We start from the raw sequence: 20,376 nt of genomic DNA on the forward strand, positions 1-20,376 counted from the left end.
CAGCTGAAGAGCATCTGAGCCTTCAAGTATTAGCCTTCTCCCTTTTTCCATCAGTAACACAGGAGTGAATTAATATTTCTAAACATAGCATGTGAAAGTGAGCAAGCTGAGTATCTCCATGAAGTTGTGGTGAGACCTTAGTGGTAAGAAGTGACAAGCACCGACCACCACAAAGAACAGAAAGAAAATAATCACCTCAAGTTTTGAGCACTTTAATTTCCTTCTTTGTGATCCTCATAAATTTTAAAAAGAAACTCGCACCTAGTAGTTTGTCCTCCTAGCTGATATTCCAAAATGCAACTAGAGAACAAATCAGAATAATTTGGGGCTTAATGGATGGATCCTGGCATTAAGAAATTTTTCTTCTCGTTCTGGTTGAGCCACACGCTGTCTATGACTCAGAAGAGCTGCTGATATTCTCCATGACAAACTTTCCAAGTCCATAAAAGAACTTACTGTAATGTAACTACTTCTATAACGATATTTATAAAACACTCTGAGATTGTAGACGGATGACTGTACAACAGTGCAATGTATTTCCGGAGAATGGTGATCATTCTCTAGGGTGGGCTCTGATGTAATGGCATCTGTCATAGAAAACTTCTCACTTTCATTTTAGGTGCTTCAGTCTGCTGTTTTTTACAGCAGGGTCTATTTTAAAATAGCAATTATTTTCTTTTGCAGGCAGTAAGAGCAAAATCTGTCTTATGCTGACTAAGACTTCTTTTTCACTGGGAAATATCTAGCTTTGAATCGAATTAATCTGAGAGACCAGTTTCAACAAGGAATGGAAGGTGAACTCACTAAGAGGCAGTCTTGTGATTATCCTCCTTTTATTATTACTGTCCTTAAAATTATGGGAAGATATTCTTATAGACTATGCACTGTACCACCCAAGTGAGACCAGATACCTCTCTGAAGGATGACAATTGCCTTTAACTGCCTGTTTTGAACAATGACCCTTTGAAACTTGGGGCAGGGGGTGGATATGGCTGTGTTTCATAGACTCAAGGGTGTGCTGAGCGCATCAGTGGGCTCCAACCCAGTCACCCCAGCTGAAAAAATGTGCAAGCACTGTGGTCAGCTACTTCAAAGGTGAGTTGTATTTCTACATGACGTAAATTCCTTAAACAAGCGAAAAAAAACAACCCACAGAGTAAAAAAAAAAAAAAAAAAAAAAGCATTAGTCTGCACATTTCTGTGCTTAGGTAATCATAAAATACCACGTTATTGTTCCTTGGATGTTCTGAAAAGCTCTGCCTCCATAGGGCATGAAACAGGGCCACGCATTGTTCACAGTTTTGTCTTCAAAGCCAAATGTGTGAGAAGGGATATCACTGAAAACCTGCCAAAGGTTATGTGCCGTCCACAGACGTGTGTGACTGCACAGCTACCTTGAAAGCACCCAAGAAAATCTGCACTGCCTGTGTATATTAATCTTCATTTACTGTATATTCAGCTCATGTTACTTGTTCTGTGGATTCCTCTCCCAAATTACACAGGACGAGGACAGTGCCATGCATGGAAGTACTGGGAAGTGATTTTTGCAAGCAAATTGAAAACAAGTGAAGGCATATGATTAATTTTAAGAGCTCCACAAACTACAGACATGTTTAATTGGAAGTAGACCATGAACTGCAGTGGTATCCATGGGAGATTTGGTTATGGTCAAAGAACTGGATAGCTTTCCAAATGAAACATTCACTAGGGCTTTTCTAGTGAATCAGATTGCTCAAATATTATTGAGGGATTATTTGGAAGAAATATGAGGAAAAGAAGGTTTTTTAATAAAATGCTGCGCTTGTGTTAAGGTAATAACTACAAAGAAAACAGTGGAGTGAGTTCTGTAATAACCAAGAATATGTGCTAAAAGCTGGAAATATTAAATAATCCAAATTTTGGTTCTCTTTGGTAAGTCTTCATAGAAAAGCAGCAGCAGTGGGCAGTGTGAGCTCTGAACTATTTCACTGATTTTGCTAAGGATTCAGCAGAGAGTGGATGCAGAGGTCACCCTGAGGTTCAGCCTCAGAGATACACTTGGCAGAGCCTGGACTCCAGCACTGCACCTGGGTTGCAGTGCAACTGTGCTCTTACACATTGTGCTGCAGCCTGCCAAACCAAAGGCAAGCAGGTTCTGGAGTCCTTGCACTGCCAAGACACTGCTGCTTTCTCCAAAAGGCAAAATATCAATGGATGGCAAGAGAGTTCCCAGACAGTTCAATGCCCCAAAATATTTGTCTTTTTTTTAAGTGAAAAGAATCTGCCATCTACAATTCAAGGCTTCAAACCCAACTGTGATCTTCTTACCCCTCTCTTAGTCCATAATTATGAACATATTTGAAAATATCTCAGAACTGACACTGCTGTGATTTCCTGTTGAGCACAGTTTCAGCTGAAGAAGGGTTGTGTGTGAGGATATTTGTTCCATCTGAAACAATTGTTTCCATTGCAAGACAAATGAATGTGAGATTTTCTTGTAACCTTGTGAAATGGTAGATCATTGCATCAGTACAAGCTTTATATGTTTTGGTAATTGGCTGTAAAATGTGATCGTGCAGAAATATTTCCAAATTCTAAGAGACATTTCCCAGTAATTCTTATCAGGACAGGCAACAGTCCTTCCTAATTCTACACAGTATCGTGGTGGAGACTTGTAAAATTTCTCCTTTTTGCACATAGAAAATGCCAAAGCAAAACCAAGCCCTATGCTAAATATGGCTGCAAAACCATTCTTCCCTTGTTACTAACGTACACGTTTTAGTTTTTCAAATGGGGTTTTATGTTTGCTGGGCTTCTCACAAATACTGGGGTTTTTTTTATTTAAGTGAAGAAATACTTCTTCCTTCCTTCAGAACTATAATGTTTGAAAAACTGCAAAGCCTATACTGGAAGATAATGGGAAAATGCAAGATCAGGCAAGCTGGACCCTGTGATCTTGTGATCTTGCCAGCTTCAACAGGGAACGATAGTTTTGTATGTTATAATTCAAGGGTTTATTCTTGGCATAATTCTGCTTTCCTAAGGGGCAATTTTTTCAGGACAAACATACACAACATCCAAAATGTCCTCTGTGTCTCAACGTTGACACACATAGTCACACTGACAGAGTTTTACACTTTGCTCCAGAATAACCAGTGTTTTACAGACAGTAGCAGGAGTACTACGTGTACTTTGCTCACTGTCTATACCACAGTCAGGTAGAGAATGAAACGCTATGGTTTGTATATTACAATTTATCCATTCTCAAGAAGAAGGGCCCACAGTCTGTGAGGCACAAAGCTCCAATTCTCCCTTAATGTGATGAGAAAAGGCAACCTGAAAACTACCTCCAGAAAACATGAAATTTGTTTCTGCCATATGGCTTGGACAACTGTAAAAACAAGAGGGGAAAAAAAAAAAAAGTCAAAACTAACAAACTAAGAGCCACTATCAAAGGAAAGAGAGGAAAATGAGCAAACCAGTTGTCTCCGTCTGCAGCTGGAAGAAGGGGAATGGAAGGCGTGCATTGTAGTGTACTAGCTCTTTTTGTCAAACAGGAGGCAGTGTGGGCTGCTATTAACTGCTCCGGAGCAAGAACCAGTGTTTAGCTGGGGTATGTTTAGCTCCTCACTTCAAAGCTCCCTGCTGAGTATATTTCTACAAAGATATTTTCTTACTTCTCTTCTCTGGAGAGATCTGGGTGAAAAACAGTAGGGAAGATCTGTGAAAAAATAGCAGTAATATCTAGGTTGTGTTGCAGAGTGTAACTTTCATTATTTCAAAAATAAACCATAAAGAGGACATTTATCTGGGAATAGCTCCATACCTATTATTGAACTTCTCCCCTTCAAAGAGCAAAAAATGCTTATCCGTGGTACTGAGCCCAGAAATAGCTCTTGAGAATAACACAAGTTGAAACCCAAGTGAGCCTGGTACAACCCAAAGTGTGAAACTTCATGGAGAGCTACCTGATCGGGAACTTCGAGAGAAGCTCTTAAGAAGCCCCACACAACAACTAATACTCCATGACATGAACAAGGACAAGACCAATTCCTAACAACGTTTGAGGGGCTTAACATAGAGAAATAAATTAATCTCTCTTCTACAAACAAGGCATTTTTCAAGGAGCATTTAACCAGGGTCTAGGCAGGAGCAAAGCCAATCTAGTTTCCTTCCAATTGCGTAGATCAGTTTTGAAGCATGCTCTTATTCTGTAGAATGTGTTCAAAAATTATCAAGAACATTTCTCATTATTGAAGCCTGATTCTCTGTACTATGCTTTATTTTCTGAAGTTTCTTGGAAAGAGTTTCCTGGAATGTGAGATAATTTCTTCATTTCTCCCGTGGGAGGGACATATGCACACACGCACACACAAATAATAGTAAAAAAATATGTGATGTGTATCTACTGTGGAAATAAACACGCTACTCCTGGTGTGTACTTTCATGTGTGCACGTAAAGGAAATTGACCTCAGTAAACAAGGCTGTGTTCACAAGAAAAAAAGCAGAGAGGGCTTGGGAGGGCTTCCTCTCCTGAGCGGTGGCCAGAAGACAGCAGCCCCAGCATTCAGAAGGTCCCCGCTGGTTACCATTAATGCCTTTCCCCGCGTTTCTGCCTTTCCCTGCAGTGAAACTCCTGGCGCAGACCAGGCAGCCAACTTGTTGCATCTGTCTGCGGCGAGCCCAGATCCGGTCACCGTGCCACCCAGGTGCCCCAGTGACCGGGGGCTGTGGGGCGGCTGCTGACTGCCCGTGTATTTGTTTTGTTACATCAGCAAGAGTGCACTTCAGCGCTCTCCGGCTGCTTTTTTGCTGCGCCTTCAATCCTCTCCCTCCTCCTCCTCCTCCTCCTCCTCCTCCCCCAGCTCTCCGCCGGCAGAGCGCCCCTCCTCCCGGGCTGCCCCCCCGCTGCCTCCCCTCCCTCTCCCCTCCCTCTCCCCTCCTCTCGCACAGTCAGAGGCTTGAAAACTTGTTAAAAGCTCTCCCAGTGTTCCAAGTTAGAAAAAACTTTTACGAGGTATCAGCACTTTTCTTTCATTAGTGGGGAAGGAAGGATGAAAAATACAAAACAGCAGTAGACTTTTAAAGTTTAAATAGACAGGTCTGAGTGCCTGAACGTGCTCTTCCATTTTAGTTTAACCCTCCAAAGAAGTGCTCTGATCCATTTTCACTGCTGATCAGCAAGGGTAAGTTGAAAGTTTTCCTTTTTCATCATTTTGTGTATACTTTTTTTTTTTTCCTGAAAACACTTCTTTTCTTTTTTATTTTTCCTTTTTTTCCCCCCTCCCTAAGAATTCTGTGTTACTGCGTTGAGGATTGAACTTGTTTAAAAACACACATCTCTGAACAGCGTAGATTCCCTTAAAGTGCTAAGTTCCAGCTTGGAGGAATTGTTTGCTTTCTTTAGTCACAATTCTGTACATTTCTAGAAGTGCTGTACTTTTACAACTTGTAGCCTTGTTCAGCCGGAGGAGGAATTGCGGGGAAGTTCTGAGTGCGGAGCAGAGCTGCGGAGTTGCAGCTGCAACAAGCGATCTCTCCCCTCCCCTGCTCTCGGGCTGAGCTCCTTTAAAGAAAAAGCCGAGGTGCGCTTCACTCTCCTCTGCAGTACCAAAACTGCATCAGAAGTTGGTAACAGGGAGACCTTGCCTTGGATTTGTCCCATTCCTTCCCCACACGTTTTGCTTTCATATGGAAATCCTGATTTTGATGCCTGATAGTTTGAGCAGAGCAAGCTTCTTAATTAGGTGTCCTGTTTAAACCCTGCAGTTACTGAAGGGGTGACTTTCACGTGGTCTTCCTGATAAGTGGTTTTTTCCCTTTTCTTTTAAAATAGATGTGATAAAATCCAGACACGGGTTATGGATTTTTAACCTGGTTTGTATATAGTTACTCTGTTTTAGCAACCTCAGTAAGGGATTTTGGAGGAGGAATGTGGGATATCATGATATGCCTTACCACGTTGGCAATGTCTGAAAGTCTTGGGTAGATATAAGTGCAAGTTGTCTAGGAAGGACCGTTCATAATCCCTATATGACACTTTCCCTGTGTGATACCTCGAAGACTTAATTGTCAAAATGCAGAGGAAAAAATACTTGAGCAGCATCTCTTGGAGAACTAAAAACCTATTCATGTTGTGAGACTTGGAGTGATTCCTCGTAGCAGTTGTTGCCTGCTGCTCGCCAGTAGTTGAAAAGCAGCACGAGGAAGGAGAAAAAAGAGTCTTCAGCTGAAAGACAGACAAAGCAGAGACTATCTTATCGAGTAACACAAGAACAAGAATATTGTGTGCTTATATGTGTCCTCATATTTTGCCTTGAGATAACCAACAAGCCTCATGAAGCAGTATATTGCCTCTGAGGATTTCCTTTTCATTTTTGTAGTTATGGCAAAAAGCCTGGTAATGAGCACACAAATGGGATAGGGACACCTTTCGCCTGATGTCCCTGTGTGTGTGCGCATAGGGAGCGAGTTAGAGGACTTGCGTGAAGCTTTCATCCTGCCATTTTAACATCTGGACAGCACACTACGCGGCAGAATTTAAGCCTCTAGTCTTTGGGATGTTTACTGAAGTGTTTCCTTCAGAAACTTCAAAGCCAAACACTGGCGCTGACCCACGATACCTAACAAGCATTCGAACGGGATAAAGGCAAGGAGCAGGCTGGGATCAGGAGAGGAAAGAGAGGGATGGACACAAGGGATTTGATCTGTGACATAAAACTGAATGCTTATACACACAGGGGCACAGACAGATTCAACATTCTAAAGTTATCTCAGCTCTCATATTATGCAAGCCCAAGAGATTAATTTTATTTGTCTCTGCAATGAGCCAGGGCCAAGGATTCCTGTGGGTATGGGGAAGGTTAGAGGACATTGAGCAACACATCTGTTTCATTGCTCTCTTTCCCCCAATGCCTGGTATCTCCTTCCCATGTTACTCACTGAATTTGTCTCGTGTAGAGGCACCTGGGCTGTTGTTTGTGTCACTTATGTATTTAGACATCCAGATTTCAAGATCCTCAAAAACAGGAACATCAGAGGACCTGAGGCCCCCTCAGGGAATTCAGTGTTCCTTCCCTTAATTTCAAAATGAGTCAGGAGAGGGATGAAATCTGAATGTTAACACGGAAGATAGACCTGACTTGTACAACTAGAGAATGTCCAAGAAAGTGCTTACAGTTGCTTTTGTAAATAAGCTTTTAAATTAAATTAGGTGTGGAGAGTACAAGATGGGAGAGGCAGAGGCTATGGGGTAGATCTGGTAGTGACTGGCCACCAGCAGTACAGGCAGACAAAGGAAAAACCACAGTTGTGACACTTTGAGTTACTGCAACCATTTTGTGAGTAACCTTTGTGGATGAAATGGACTGAAGCTCATCTGCAGACCTGTATATGAAATACGCCTTCCCAAGGGAATGTCTGCAAGGTGTTTGCTTATTTTTATAATATTTCGGAAAGCTAGCCTTCCCTGTTCCAACAGGTCCAAACCCAATGGGTTGCGCATCTCAGCTGCTTTCTCTGTGAGGCATGTTACTTTTGGGAAATACTCGAGCTGATTTATGTTCAGGGTCCAGGGCCTTCTCTTCTGTTGTCTAGGTGTGTGTGAGCACAAATAAAAAGATAGAAGAAGTTGGAAAACCAAAGCTATGGCCTGTTTCCCAGCTACTTCAGCTGTACATATTTTAGAACCCGCTCTAACGCTTGCTGCTCTTCCATCCACTAGCATGTGACCTTCTAACACTGTAGTCAGACCTAGGACATTACCACAGCACTGAGTTTGCATTATTCTTCTTGGAAAATATGAACCAGATGACATGATGAATGCCGTCCATAAAAAATAGTTCTAGAATTTCTTAATTGTGGCTTACAAATCAGATGTCTTATATATGTGGTCATCCTAAACCAGTGCAGATGAATGCTGTCAGATCTCCTGCTGCTCTATGGATTTTTTTTCCCTGCCTTTACCCACACACAGTAGGACCTGGAAGAAATCCATCTTTTAAAGACTGCTATATTTTAATCCTAGGCCAGCATTAGTCTGCCTCAGAGAAGGTTATGATCCTGTAAAGTATTAATCAGTAGGAACTCATGAATTGCACGTACTCATCATCAGCCATCTCCGTAAACTCCAAAGTACTAAGTTTGTATCAATCAAATAGTCCAGCCTGTGTCATTCAGTGGACTCACTTAAGGTATTTGGAAGTGTTAAAACAAGCTGAAGTCCAGAACGCCAAAGACCTATTTTTAAAGGTTGTCTGCCAACCATTTCAAACTGCTTACAAAGCTAGAATACTTAAGTACCTGCTTGTTTCAAAACCTTTTTCTTTATACCTGGTAAACAGACTTGTAATCAGTTAATAAAACTGGTCTTTCAGTGCCCTGAAAGTAAACAAGTTAGATCCGATGAATGAATTTTCTCTACAACAAAGCAAAGTACTGTGTTTCATAAAGCAATGGAATCCACTTAAGAAAAGGAATAATATATTTGTGCCACCACAAGGTTATCTGATTAACAGTACAATGTTTTGAATTGATGTGGGGTTTTTTATCACTGGCAAAGGCTAGCATGTAACTGATCTCTTTTTTAAAAAGTTGCTTTTCAGAACTATGTATGAGTAATTCAAGCATGGAATGTTTCCTCCTGGAGTTTATATTGCCAGCGGACACAAATGAAACTTAGCAATTTTGCATGCTGAAGCAAATTAAAAAATAGGTAGTAAATTCTCTGAATATTGCAGGTGTGGGATTAAGTAGGTCAAAGCTGAAGTAAATCATATTGCATTAATGAACCAGAGAGGAGTGTAATTAGAAAACAAACAACACATAACTGCCTAGAAATAACATATCCTCTGTTTTCTTAATCAGGCTTTCAATCTGAAATAACATTTAGACAGTAAAAAAAAGTATGTTGAGTCTGAGGAAAGTCTGTTAACCCAATAGTTTCTAGTCACTGGAAAGCTGACTAATTAAATCAAGAAGCTTTTACTTGAAAAAGGCTCCTTCTGTACACTTGTGATTCTAGGACATGGAGCAAATAGCTCGCCTTTAAAACAAACTTCACGTGTTGTATAGTTACAGGCTGTTCTCTGTTTTAACAATCCCTGCCTGAGGAGGAACGTGGTCACATTTCATTCTAGCCTTTCCAGGGATCTCCACACTTCTCTGCCTGACTCCTTCTCTGCCACTCCAGCCCAAAAAGACAAACTCACTTTTTCTGGGAAGGATGGAAGCTGACGATGACTGAGGAGATGTGTCAGAGACAAACATGCTCTGTGTGCTCCTCCCGGTAGAGGCTTCCAGTTTTAAAAGTTTGAAGTAGGCCTGATTCCTTGATGGGGCTTCATTAATGAGAGGAGCTAATTACGTGAGGAAGGGTCAACAGGCTGCAGTGGCTGATCTTCAGATCCAGCTGTTTAGGCAGACTGAAGAAATGGCCCTGGGTTATTTTTCAGGGGTTCAAAGATAATTGGCATCTCAGAGCTATCAGAGCGAGTACTTTAAACACTCGTCTCCCATTACTCTCTCAGACTCGGTGGCAGGCATGGTGTGTTTTTATTTGGCATCTATTGTTATGTTTGAGCTTGCCAGATTTATAATCATGTTCCCAGTGACTCACTGCTTCTTGAAAGCAAGTCTCCTTGGTGCTAAAATTTCCTATTTTATGAATTATCCAAAAAGCACATATTCTATAAATGACCTTCACTAGGGAATATATCCATGATGCAGTGGGGAGGAAATAATTTGGACATTATCAAAACTGTTAACACCAGGAAGGGATTACTCAGCATCCATGGAACAAATATCTATGCCCAGCAGCGTTCACATTAAAAGGGAAACTTCATGAATGTTTTTCCTTTTAAGTCCCTGATTTCATGTGATTTCATGCTTTTTCATGTCGGGCAAGTTAAAATGTAAGTTTTTTTATAGGATTGCCATTCTCCAATTGATAAAAATCTATAGTGAAATTAGCTTTTCCTAGGCATCTAGAACATCAAGCAAACTATTTCATTTGTTTTGTGTCATCCTGTGTATTTCCAGATATCCTGAGAAGCTGCCTGTGTCCCAGAAACGAGCGCTTTAAAACTCAAGTCAGGAAAGGCACTTTAAGCTTGCAGTGTTCAACACTTGGAATGCAAACTGCAAGCCAGGAGTCGCCTTACAAACAGAGCATATTTACCTTTTTTTCCTTGCTAAATCTTTTCCTTTCAAAACAAAGAAGGAATTTAAATACAAAAAGATGCAAACACAAACCTGAAACTCCAATGAATTAAACAAATCACAGATTAACAGGAAACTAGTTCCTCCAATATGGTAACATGATCTTAGCTGTGTTTTATGTATTTGGTATTTTTCATTCCTTCATAAAACTATAGTTAAAGAATGCTTTCTTTGATCTTTGTCATGCAAATACTAATGTATAAGCTTAATTTAGACAGCAAACACTTTCTCTGAAGTTGAGTAGAGTATAAACCTGGTGTCATTAGGAACTATACTCTTAAATGTATTACATGCTATGACATGATATCAGGAGCTCAGTTTAATATTGCTGTGTAGGAAAAAACTGCATGTATTTTGCAAAGGTAGAATTTTAGGTATTTGACCCTCATACTAACTTAAGGTAACCTATTGTATTTCGGTTATACTGTGGTTTGCTTTTTTAGTATCTGAAAGAATGAATATAAAAATCACAGTGACTGTTCAATCCACACTGAAACTGCGAAATCTTTTATATATTCCTAGCATATTTAGGCAGTGCTAATACTTAGTTCCACACCCTGCTTCAGCTGTGTGTCACAGCTCTTTTTTACCTGAGGGAGGTGTAGGTCATTGAACAGAGGCTGCCATCAAGGAAGCTGAGCAGTGGTCAGTAACACTGAGGTTATCATGGACTTCGTGAAAACTGGAGTGAAATCAGGAACTTTTTTGATTGTGCTCTGAGACATTATATGTTACTTTGTCTTTTCAGTTTCCATGACTGCCTGTTTCACCTGCAGATTAACTAAAACTCCAGTTTCTCCTCAGATTGTGAAAAATACATTAGTTACAACAAAGCTGACACCGCTGCTCTATTAGCAGTGATCAGTGATTCAGTGTATCAAAGGTATTAAAGCTCTGACTTAATCCTTGCTATTTCTTTCCTTTGTGTCCTTGTTTAGCTAGCATCCTGCGAAGATGGGTGATTGGAGTGCCTTAGGAAAACTTCTTGACAAAGTTCAAGCCTATTCTACTGCAGGAGGGAAAGTGTGGTTGTCTGTCCTCTTCATTTTCCGAATCTTGCTACTGGGAACAGCAGTCGAATCTGCTTGGGGAGATGAACAGTCTGCATTCCGGTGTAACACTCAACAGCCTGGTTGCGAGAACGTCTGCTATGACAAGTCCTTTCCCATCTCCCATGTACGCTTTTGGGTTCTGCAGATCATATTTGTGTCTGTACCTACACTTTTGTACCTGGCACATGTGTTCTATGTAATGAGGAAAGAAGAGAAGCTGAACAAAAGAGAAGAAGAGCTTAAGGTGGTCGCAAATGATGGTGTGAATGTGGATATGCATCTTAAGCAAATAGAAATTAAGAAATTCAAGTATGGGATCGAAGAGCACGGCAAAGTGAAGATGCGTGGGGGACTGCTCCGTACTTATATCATCAGCATCCTGTTTAAATCTGTCTTCGAGGTGGCTTTCTTGCTGATACAGTGGTACATTTATGGGTTTAGCCTGAATGCCATCTACACCTGTGAGCGAGACCCATGCCCGCACAGAGTGGACTGTTTCCTCTCCCGTCCAACTGAGAAAACCATCTTCATCCTCTTCATGCTGGTGGTGTCCTTGGTGTCTCTTGCCTTGAACATCATTGAGCTTTTTTACGTGTTCTTCAAGGGTGTCAAGGATCGTGTGAAAGGGAAAACCGACCCCTACTCCCACAGCGGTGCCATGAGCCCTTCCAAGGACTGTGGCTCCCCCAAGTACGCTTATTACAATGGCTGCTCGTCACCAACTGCCCCCTTGTCTCCCATGTCTCCCCCAGGGTACAAGCTTGTTACTGGAGACAGGAACAATTCCTCCTGTCGTAACTACAATAAGCAAGCCAGCGAGCAAAACTGGGCCAACTACAGTGCGGAGCAGAACAGAATGGGGCAGGCTGGCAGCACCATCTCCAACTCCCACGCCCAGCCCTTCGACTTCTCCGATGAGCACCAGAACACGAAAAAACTGGCGTCAGGACATGAGCTGCAGCCCCTCACCATTGTGGACCAGAGGCCTCCCAGCAGAGCCAGCAGCCGAGCCAGCAGCAGGCCTCGACCTGACGACCTGGAGATCTAAGCTTCTTGATGCAGTACTTGCTCAACTATGAAACGACGTGCATTGGAAGGTGCCGTCAGTGCTGATCTTGTTCCAGTGGAGGTGGTACTTAACAGTCTCAAGCAGGAGATTTTAACAATCATAAAGAAAAAAAAAAAAAGCAAAACAAGCAAACAAACTTTTAAAATACTTGCTGGTTCTTTGGGGGGTGTGGGGTTGGTGTGGGGTGGTACAGTACACATTGGTATTTAATGTAGCTGGTTTAAAGAATTTAAATACTAAAAAAAAAGGAAAAAAGATAGGTAGTACTAAGGTAAAGGGCTGTTTTTCTAGAAAGGCTGTAAATATCTGAGTGTATGTGTATGTGTGTACTATCATGTTCGTTTCTAAAGAATCTTCTGTAATACTAAAACCCAGTAATAACTGAACTCACATTTGTCAGGGTGAAGTGCTACCTGAAGATGAAAACATCTTTTCTTATTCAACACACAAAAAAGTCCAGGATTGCCTCTGATCATTTCCCTGTCAAGAACATTCCATTCTTAGAAAGTGCACTTTGAAGGTAAACTTTTCTATATGGTCCTCCAGATTGTTGGAAGGCTCCTGTGAGGACAATTTACAGTCTTTGAGTCATTCAATTCAAATTTCAGGCATGGCCCACCAAGAAATATTTTGGTCACCTGCTCTTCCAGCTCTTCATGCAGGTGTATTTTGTGATGTGCGTAAGTGGGATGGCTCCACACATGTGGAACCAGGCACGACACAGTCTTGCCCACAGCAATACTTGTGTCCTGCTACTTATGTCAAGTCTCTATAGTATTATTAAAAACAGTTTGCTGCCACTTGCAGATTTAAGCATCAAGACAAGCAAGCAACTGCCTTTAGTAAATGTTATCACACCTTTATGTGTACTAAGGGTGTACGTTTGTGTGTGGATGTGGAGGTAAAAGTATACACAAAACACCCTCAGAAGCATAGGCTGAGAAATAAACGCACACAGGTTACTTGCAGTTGACACTTTCTCATGGATGTTTTGAAGATGTGGGCCACTATGGTGTTTACATTCTCTGGTTCCTTCAATGTAAGTGAAGCACACGTTGTTATATTTTTTTAATTCTATAAAATATTTTCCATGTATCCTAAATGGATGCTATTTTAAAAATAAAAAAATCTAAAGGGCCTAATCCTGGATATCTTGCTCTGGAAAATCTCTCTTTAAAGTTGTTGGGAGTTTTGCCTCAACAAATCTGCAGGATCAAGCCCAAGATGTAGCGAACCATGTTCTTGCTGGCATGAATGATTCTCTTTTGTAGAAGTTAGGGGTGGAAAAAACCCATTAGGTCATCTAGCCAATCTCCCTTGATAAGTAATAATGATGCTTGAATGATAGAAGATGTAGTACTGTAAGCAAGCTTTAGTCTTTTATGTGAGAAACTTAGAAGAAGTGCTTTGTGCTGGATTAATAATAAAATATGCCTAAATGGCTTTTGCAGTAACTGGTATTTTTCTTGTTCTCAATATTCACATTTACTGAACTGCAATGTCCACTGAGTTTGACAGTTAGGTCTTTCTAGATGGCTCTAGCAACTTTAGTGTTTACAGTTAGATTATGTTTGAAATGCAAGTGAAGTTGAAAGGATTTTTCAAGAGTACAATTCTACCTAATTTATTTGAAATATATGCTAAAGAAATCTACCAGTTTCTTCAAATGCATAGCCTCCTAGCTGAACACAGATTGACCAAGGAAATACGTAACTTGGTTTCATTTTGCAGCAACACAGATAAATTGTTTCATTTAATACATTATATTAATTTGTTTGACATTCCATGTTAAACTACTGTTGTCTTCAACTTCATTGCATGTATGCAACCATAGTTTGTCAGATCATGTTGTCTGGAGAACATTAGTCAATAAAGTTTTAATTTAGTATAAATACATTTTCTAATTGTCTTTTACTGTTTCATATGTTCATATATAACTTTAGTTTCAGTCTGATAATTCAAACTCATTCCTCCCTTGTTCATTTTTCCCCAGTCACTCTGCATTTCAGAAGCATCCTTTATTTAATCCATCTGGATTTGCTTTGAACTGAAATTCCGCAGGACCACATTCAGACACCCTCACAACTGGAAAAACAAGCATTGTCTCTGCCACTCCTGAAACAAAGTAATGTTCAGCATGAACAAATCTTGCCAGGATTCTCAGAAAATGTATATTTATTTGCAAACTATTAGAAAAATGACAGGACTAAGAGATTGTCACACAATTTTTCAAGCAATTTTTATATATGGCTTAGATTTAACATTATGAAATCATTGCATCATGTTTACATTTCCCCATGACATCAGATTGCTCAAATGACAGTCAGTTTCAATTTCTGAAATTAAAACCTCATTTCTTCAAACTCATTAGGAGGAGAAAGGTACTGATATTCATAAGGCTGGGATTTTGCATATTGCCTCTCCTGCTTCACCCTTTACGTCCCCATCACTAATAAAGTCATACAGTGCTTAGCTTTTCAGGATTGGACTCTAGATGTAAAGTGGTTCAACTCTTTTTATTTGAAAAATCAAAATGTAATCATCATGTGATTATCATAAAAGTTTTTTCTTTCAAATTTGCTTGTTATTTTAAGTCCAAATTCTTCCCCTTCTTATTAGTGAAGATGGGGAAAAAGCAGGTCAGTGATAGTTGGTTCACAGCTCTGAGAGATACTGCAAAAGTACCAGCACAAGGAATGACTCCTTGAAGTTTTCCTTAAATAATAACAGTGAGTCATATTTAAGCCGGCTTGTCCTAGTTTGTCTGTGCAAACGGAAGGGCATTCCAAGCATTTTGTAGGGATCATGCCTTTGGAAAGGTGGACACTGAGCCATTCAGAGAAGGACTCACCCTGAGATAAAATGTAGTGTCTCCTAGACAGGCTGATTGTCAGGTATGGCCCATGGGGCATCTTGGACAACTGAAATAATTTAGTGCTTCAGTGGCAAGGCTCTCTGAGTAGTTTTTTTTTTGGTGGTAATGCATGCGCGTGCACATGTAGGGTAAAGACATCCCAGAGGCCATTTCTCACACCTAGATACATTTCTGTGGATGGCATTTATTGCACACTTCAAAGTCATCATAATTTTGTGTGCCATTCATCTAGTTCTTGAGCTCTTTCTCCCAGTGCATCTGGGATAGCAGCATTTGTCTTGTCTGCAGATGACACAATATAAGCTTGCCAGCACACACTTCTCAGCCCTTCTAGAAGGATATGTTAGATATTGATTTCAAACTGGAAAAGATGCAAAAATACAATCTCTGAAGGTAATTAAAAACATAAAACCCAGATTCACATCCTGTTAATTATTTTAAAATTGTGTTTATGTTTTGTGTTTTGCAAAAAAGGCAAATCATCTTAAGGACTCCACCCTGTCCCAGTAATCTGAAATGTTTTTAAAAAGTAAAGTTAGAAGGAAAAGTTGCAGACAGCCTAAAATGTATATGCATATCGTGTAATTTCAAGATGTTTTAAATACAGCACACGCTGAAGGTTATCTCCTCATTTAGAAACTCGATTTCCATATTTAAAGTGGAAACTACAGTAACAGTTTGAGAACTGGAACAAATTATGTGAGCGTACCTGTCTCACCCACTGAAATCCATCATTTTTAAGCAATGCAATTGTGTCACTGGTCCAGAACTACATCTCCCACGTCTGTCTGCAGCAGCAGTAGCACACTGGCTCAGCTGTGCACTACCACCATACTGTCTTTCCCTCAGACTTTCTCTACAGCTTGTAATTGATTAAAACAGAGAAATAATTAGTGATGTAAGGAGTAGGGTTTTTCAAGTCATGTGTAGGAGTTCTGAGGTTAACTTCAGTGTTTAATCCAGACTTCTGAGTATGTCAGATCAAAACCTTCTCTAGTTTTGGTGGTGTCTGTTTCTATTCTTCTGAGACAGAGCTGCTTTTAATTCTTTTTGTAATTCCTTCATGATTATCACTGCTCCCTTTTCAAGAATTTAAACAAAATAAGGAACAAAACAGGATTTATCTTCCTCCTGTAGAATTTTGCCTTTCTATTTACTCTTAATCCAAACCTAGCAGGACTGAGTGTTCGACTGAGTTTGACATACCTTTTTATTGTGCTGTATTATTCAAATTGTCTGATTTACCATAATCTCCTTGAAGATACCTTGACTTTGCACGCTGCCCATGAGAAGTCATGCTTCTCCAGCCATTTGCAGTTAGATCTGCCAAAGAATTCAGATGACAGAGGTGGGGTGGATGGCCCTGGAGGATTTCTCTGGCAAAAATTCAGTCCTTTGATGATACGGTGCTACTCCTTACATTACTTTCATTTCTACTGTCAGCATAGACAATAAGGTCAGAAACATAAGTCACGTCTGAGACATCACTATCTAGATGTATCATCTGCCTCAGTTGCATGAAACTATTTGAGTGTCCTCCATTTTATTTTAACTTTTTCTATCTAACATAATGGCTCCAGAAACATGGGGCTGCAAAATCAGCTCTGCAAAGAGATGACTTCCTTTCCCTGACTTAAATCATGTGCTTTTGACTGTGCCCAAGGATATATTCACACCCAGACTCTGCCAGTCCTGGAAAAGTGTGTCAAATGTAAATTACATGATGCTAGCACATCACTAGATTGAAACAGGAAGAGCTTATTTGTTCCTGTTCCTATTTAAAAGGTATTTTGATAGACACAAAGAGAAAAAACAAAAACAAAGAAGAATGCTTGTCTTCAACTTATCTTAATACTTCCTAACTTGGAGCACTACCAAAGACTCTATGAAGCAATACAGATGATGTGGATGCAAACATGTTGAGCATTATCAATGGATACCATGAATATAAACAGTTTAAATAGATCCAGCTGGTCAGTAATGTGGTAAAACCAGCCTTCTCTAAAATGGCTGCCCTCACTCCTTCTGCCTGGTAGCTAAAATGCTGTATCTGGCTTCCTAGTTTTCTGGCATTCACAATGCAAAAGCACCTTGGACAAAGGCAGACATGTTTTTACATTGTTTGTTTTTCATTAACTCCTTGTAAGTGCTGGAGAAGCTGAGTGCTGGGAGCTGGAGGCTGAGAATCTGGGACAGCCTGTATTGGGTTAGTAATACACTGTCGGGAGTCAGCCAAGGGAGTCACTGGTGAAAAGTAATGGTTTTTTGGGGATTGTGGCCTCACCCATCACTTAAAAAGGTCTCTGCTGCTGTGCTGAGGAAATTTGCGCAAAAAAAGACATGTGAGCTTAGACCAGTATAAAAGGGAAAATGTTCAGACATTTAAATTGCTCCTTGAAACAAGCCTAGACCACAGTGACATGCTTCCCATTAGAACTGACAGAAAATGCTCGCGAGTTCCAGGATTTCAGTCATTTAAATCAATGCTAAAGTTCTTTTCAACATCAAACATAAACAGATTGTACCCAGAAAGATATATTATGACATTTAATTTTCATTTATGTAACTGCAGGGGGAAAGCTGATGAGTATAAGCTACAAAATCTTGGATGGTGACTACTTAAATATGTGTAATCATACTATTTCCTCACACTGTGTTTTTACTGTAACTTGGTCTAGAGGCAAATTTATGAAAAGTAGTCTAAAGGTTTGTATTTTTTACAAAGAGACACGAATTCTGTAAATGTAATGAAATACATTTACATTATGTCCATGTCAAATTTATGCAGGATTACATAAAGGAGTGTGATGCATGAATATATAACACGTATCTAACTCTTCTGGGTTAGGCAGCTGGGGGGGTGAAATCTTAATTTTGTCTCTCCTCATCCTTGTTAGAAAGTTTTTCATATCCCAAACACCTGAGCAGTTTGTCTGGGAACTTTGCTTGGGTAGGGGTGTTTGCATCCTCCTCCCCTCCTTCTTTTTCCATCTAAGTTCCATACTGGAAAACAGAAGCAGACACAAATATATAAATAAATGCCATCACGGTTGATAACAAAATATTGCAATCAGGAATAGGTAGTAGTTTTCTTTTGCATGTCTGCAACTAGCTCAATAGAAGAGCAACGTGGAAAATAGTTTAAGGCATTAGAAAATCCTCTGGATACTTCAATCTGAAAACCACTGGTCCTTGCTGAAACAGGCCTTTTCAGTCTCAGCTTCTGCTGAGTCACAGAGTTTGTTGCCTTTGAAGGCTGAAGTACCTTGGCTCAAAATTGAAGTTGTTCTGGAAAAGTTCAGACCATCCCTAATGACCATATTTGCATGCTATTCTCGGTAGTATTTACATATAAGAGGACACCCTCCACAGGAAGGCTTCTTCAAAACACAGGTTCTGCTTACGCTTTGAATTTCCCTATTCAAAGGGGAATATTCAAAATTATCTATGCATCACTACTTCAAAGTGTTTCAGTGGAAGTACTCTGCCATATATTTGGGAGACTCATCATAGTTGTTTCAAAGCTGAATATATAGCCAACTGGAAGATTGCCACCTGGGTTTTGTGCATGGAGGCAAAGAAGTATTACTCAGGCAAGAATCCTACCTGGCCTGACCTAGCATACTCCTGTTGAGGACGAGGAGTTTCTGTTGAGTGATGTGAGATGAAAACCCTTCTCTGAGCTTTACTTAGTTCCCTCTTTTATTCAAGTCCCTGTAGGGCTTTTTTTTTGAAGCACACAGAGGATCCAGCTATGAGTCCATGAGCCTGTATAACTTGCTGAGGTCTAGGATAATCTCTGAGGAATTTCTTCTGGTTCAGTTTTGGTTGTTTCAGCTCCGTGGACTTTGAGTGGACTGTAGTACTCAATCCCTCAATGCTAGGGTAATTTGTGATGGCAAAGGGTGTGTGAGTAGAGAAAGTGGATCTGGATTGTTTCCTGTAGGATTTCCTATAGAATCAAAGCAAGCTGGTCAATCATCCTTCCTTGTCCTGAAAAGTCAAGCTGCAAAGGTGTGAAAGGATTCCTGTGCTCTGACAGAGGCTTCAACTGTGTGTCGTAGTATCATCTTAATCTCTGTCACTTACCCCATGCAGCTGTCTTCTCTCACCACTCATTTCTTTTCTGCATATCACTTATTCCAGAAGTATTTAGTGTTTTATACTAAAAAAAGCCTTCCATATGGTTATTTTTTTTCTTGTCATGTGCTGGGGACCACTCAAATATGTTAGAATAACCTGCTCCATTAAATATATATTAATTAACAAGCTGGTGTATCTCCTATTTCACTTATTTAGAATCAGTGCTAACTACGACAAGTTTTGCCTGACAACTTAGGATATAATTTTGTATCTCACCTCATAGGAGCCCGCATTTGCTTTGATCACTTTCTTTTTCACACTATTTTACCATTAAGGAAGACAGCAGAGGAACTCAGAATTCTAGTTATCTACCTTAGGTGCAGTGAAAGTGTCAGGACATGGAGTTTGTCCAAATCTTCCTCCCACCTTAGTTCTAAAGGGACTCAAATCTAGGCTCCCACTAATGGTTATGTATGCTATATAAACAATAATAATAATAATACCTGGAGTTGCACTGATACAGTGCCTTTCATCTTCAAAGTACCTTGAGAACCCTATATAATTAGTTTGCTATGGAGTCATTGCTGATGATACTGCATGAACCCCAGTACTACCCACTGTGAGAGTCAAAGAGGGAATCTGAACAGTCACAGAGACCATACATAACCTCCATATCACTACTAAAAGAAATTGAAAACGCTGAACAAGTATATTTTAACACTTCACACAGGAGGAGGATCCACAACCAGCAGGAAGCCAGTCTCCCTATGATAAGGAAACAGGAATGTTTTCTTTGCTGGTAATCTACTACTTCAGATCTCTAAACACATTCTAAACACATTTTACCTTGAACAACATCTCAATCAAGCTGGCAGAAGATCACAGGTAGATTATCTCATTGTATGGAATCTTCATCATCATGCAACTAGAATATATCAATTTTTTTTTAATTTAAAAAGTTTTGATTTGATGAATCCTGAAGGGATGCAGACATAACAAATATAATATTAAGCAGGTTTTTACGAACTTCAGTGAGACTTCAGGGGAACAATTTAACTAGAATATGCCATTGGCAATTAACAGTCCAGATGAGTACAAT

General features: G+C 40.1%; 1 protein-coding gene across 1 annotated transcript; it reads left to right on the forward strand.

Annotated features, from left to right (window-relative positions):
• The first annotated feature begins 4,908 nt into the window (after positions 1–4,908).
• Positions 4,909–14,213, forward strand: GJA1 (gap junction protein alpha 1). Its single transcript, XM_058835953.1, has 2 exons — positions 4,909–5,166; positions 11,137–14,213. Exon 2 carries the CDS (start codon positions 11,153–11,155, stop codon positions 12,296–12,298), a length of 1,146 nt encoding a protein of 381 aa, XP_058691936.1. The 5' UTR covers positions 4,909–5,166; positions 11,137–11,152; the 3' UTR covers positions 12,299–14,213.
• Positions 14,214–20,376: the final 6,163 nt, after the last annotated feature.

This window comes from Poecile atricapillus, chromosome 3 (assembly GCF_030490865.1).
Source record: "Poecile atricapillus isolate bPoeAtr1 chromosome 3, bPoeAtr1.hap1, whole genome shotgun sequence".
NCBI classification, from domain to species: domain Eukaryota; kingdom Metazoa; phylum Chordata; class Aves; order Passeriformes; family Paridae; genus Poecile; species Poecile atricapillus.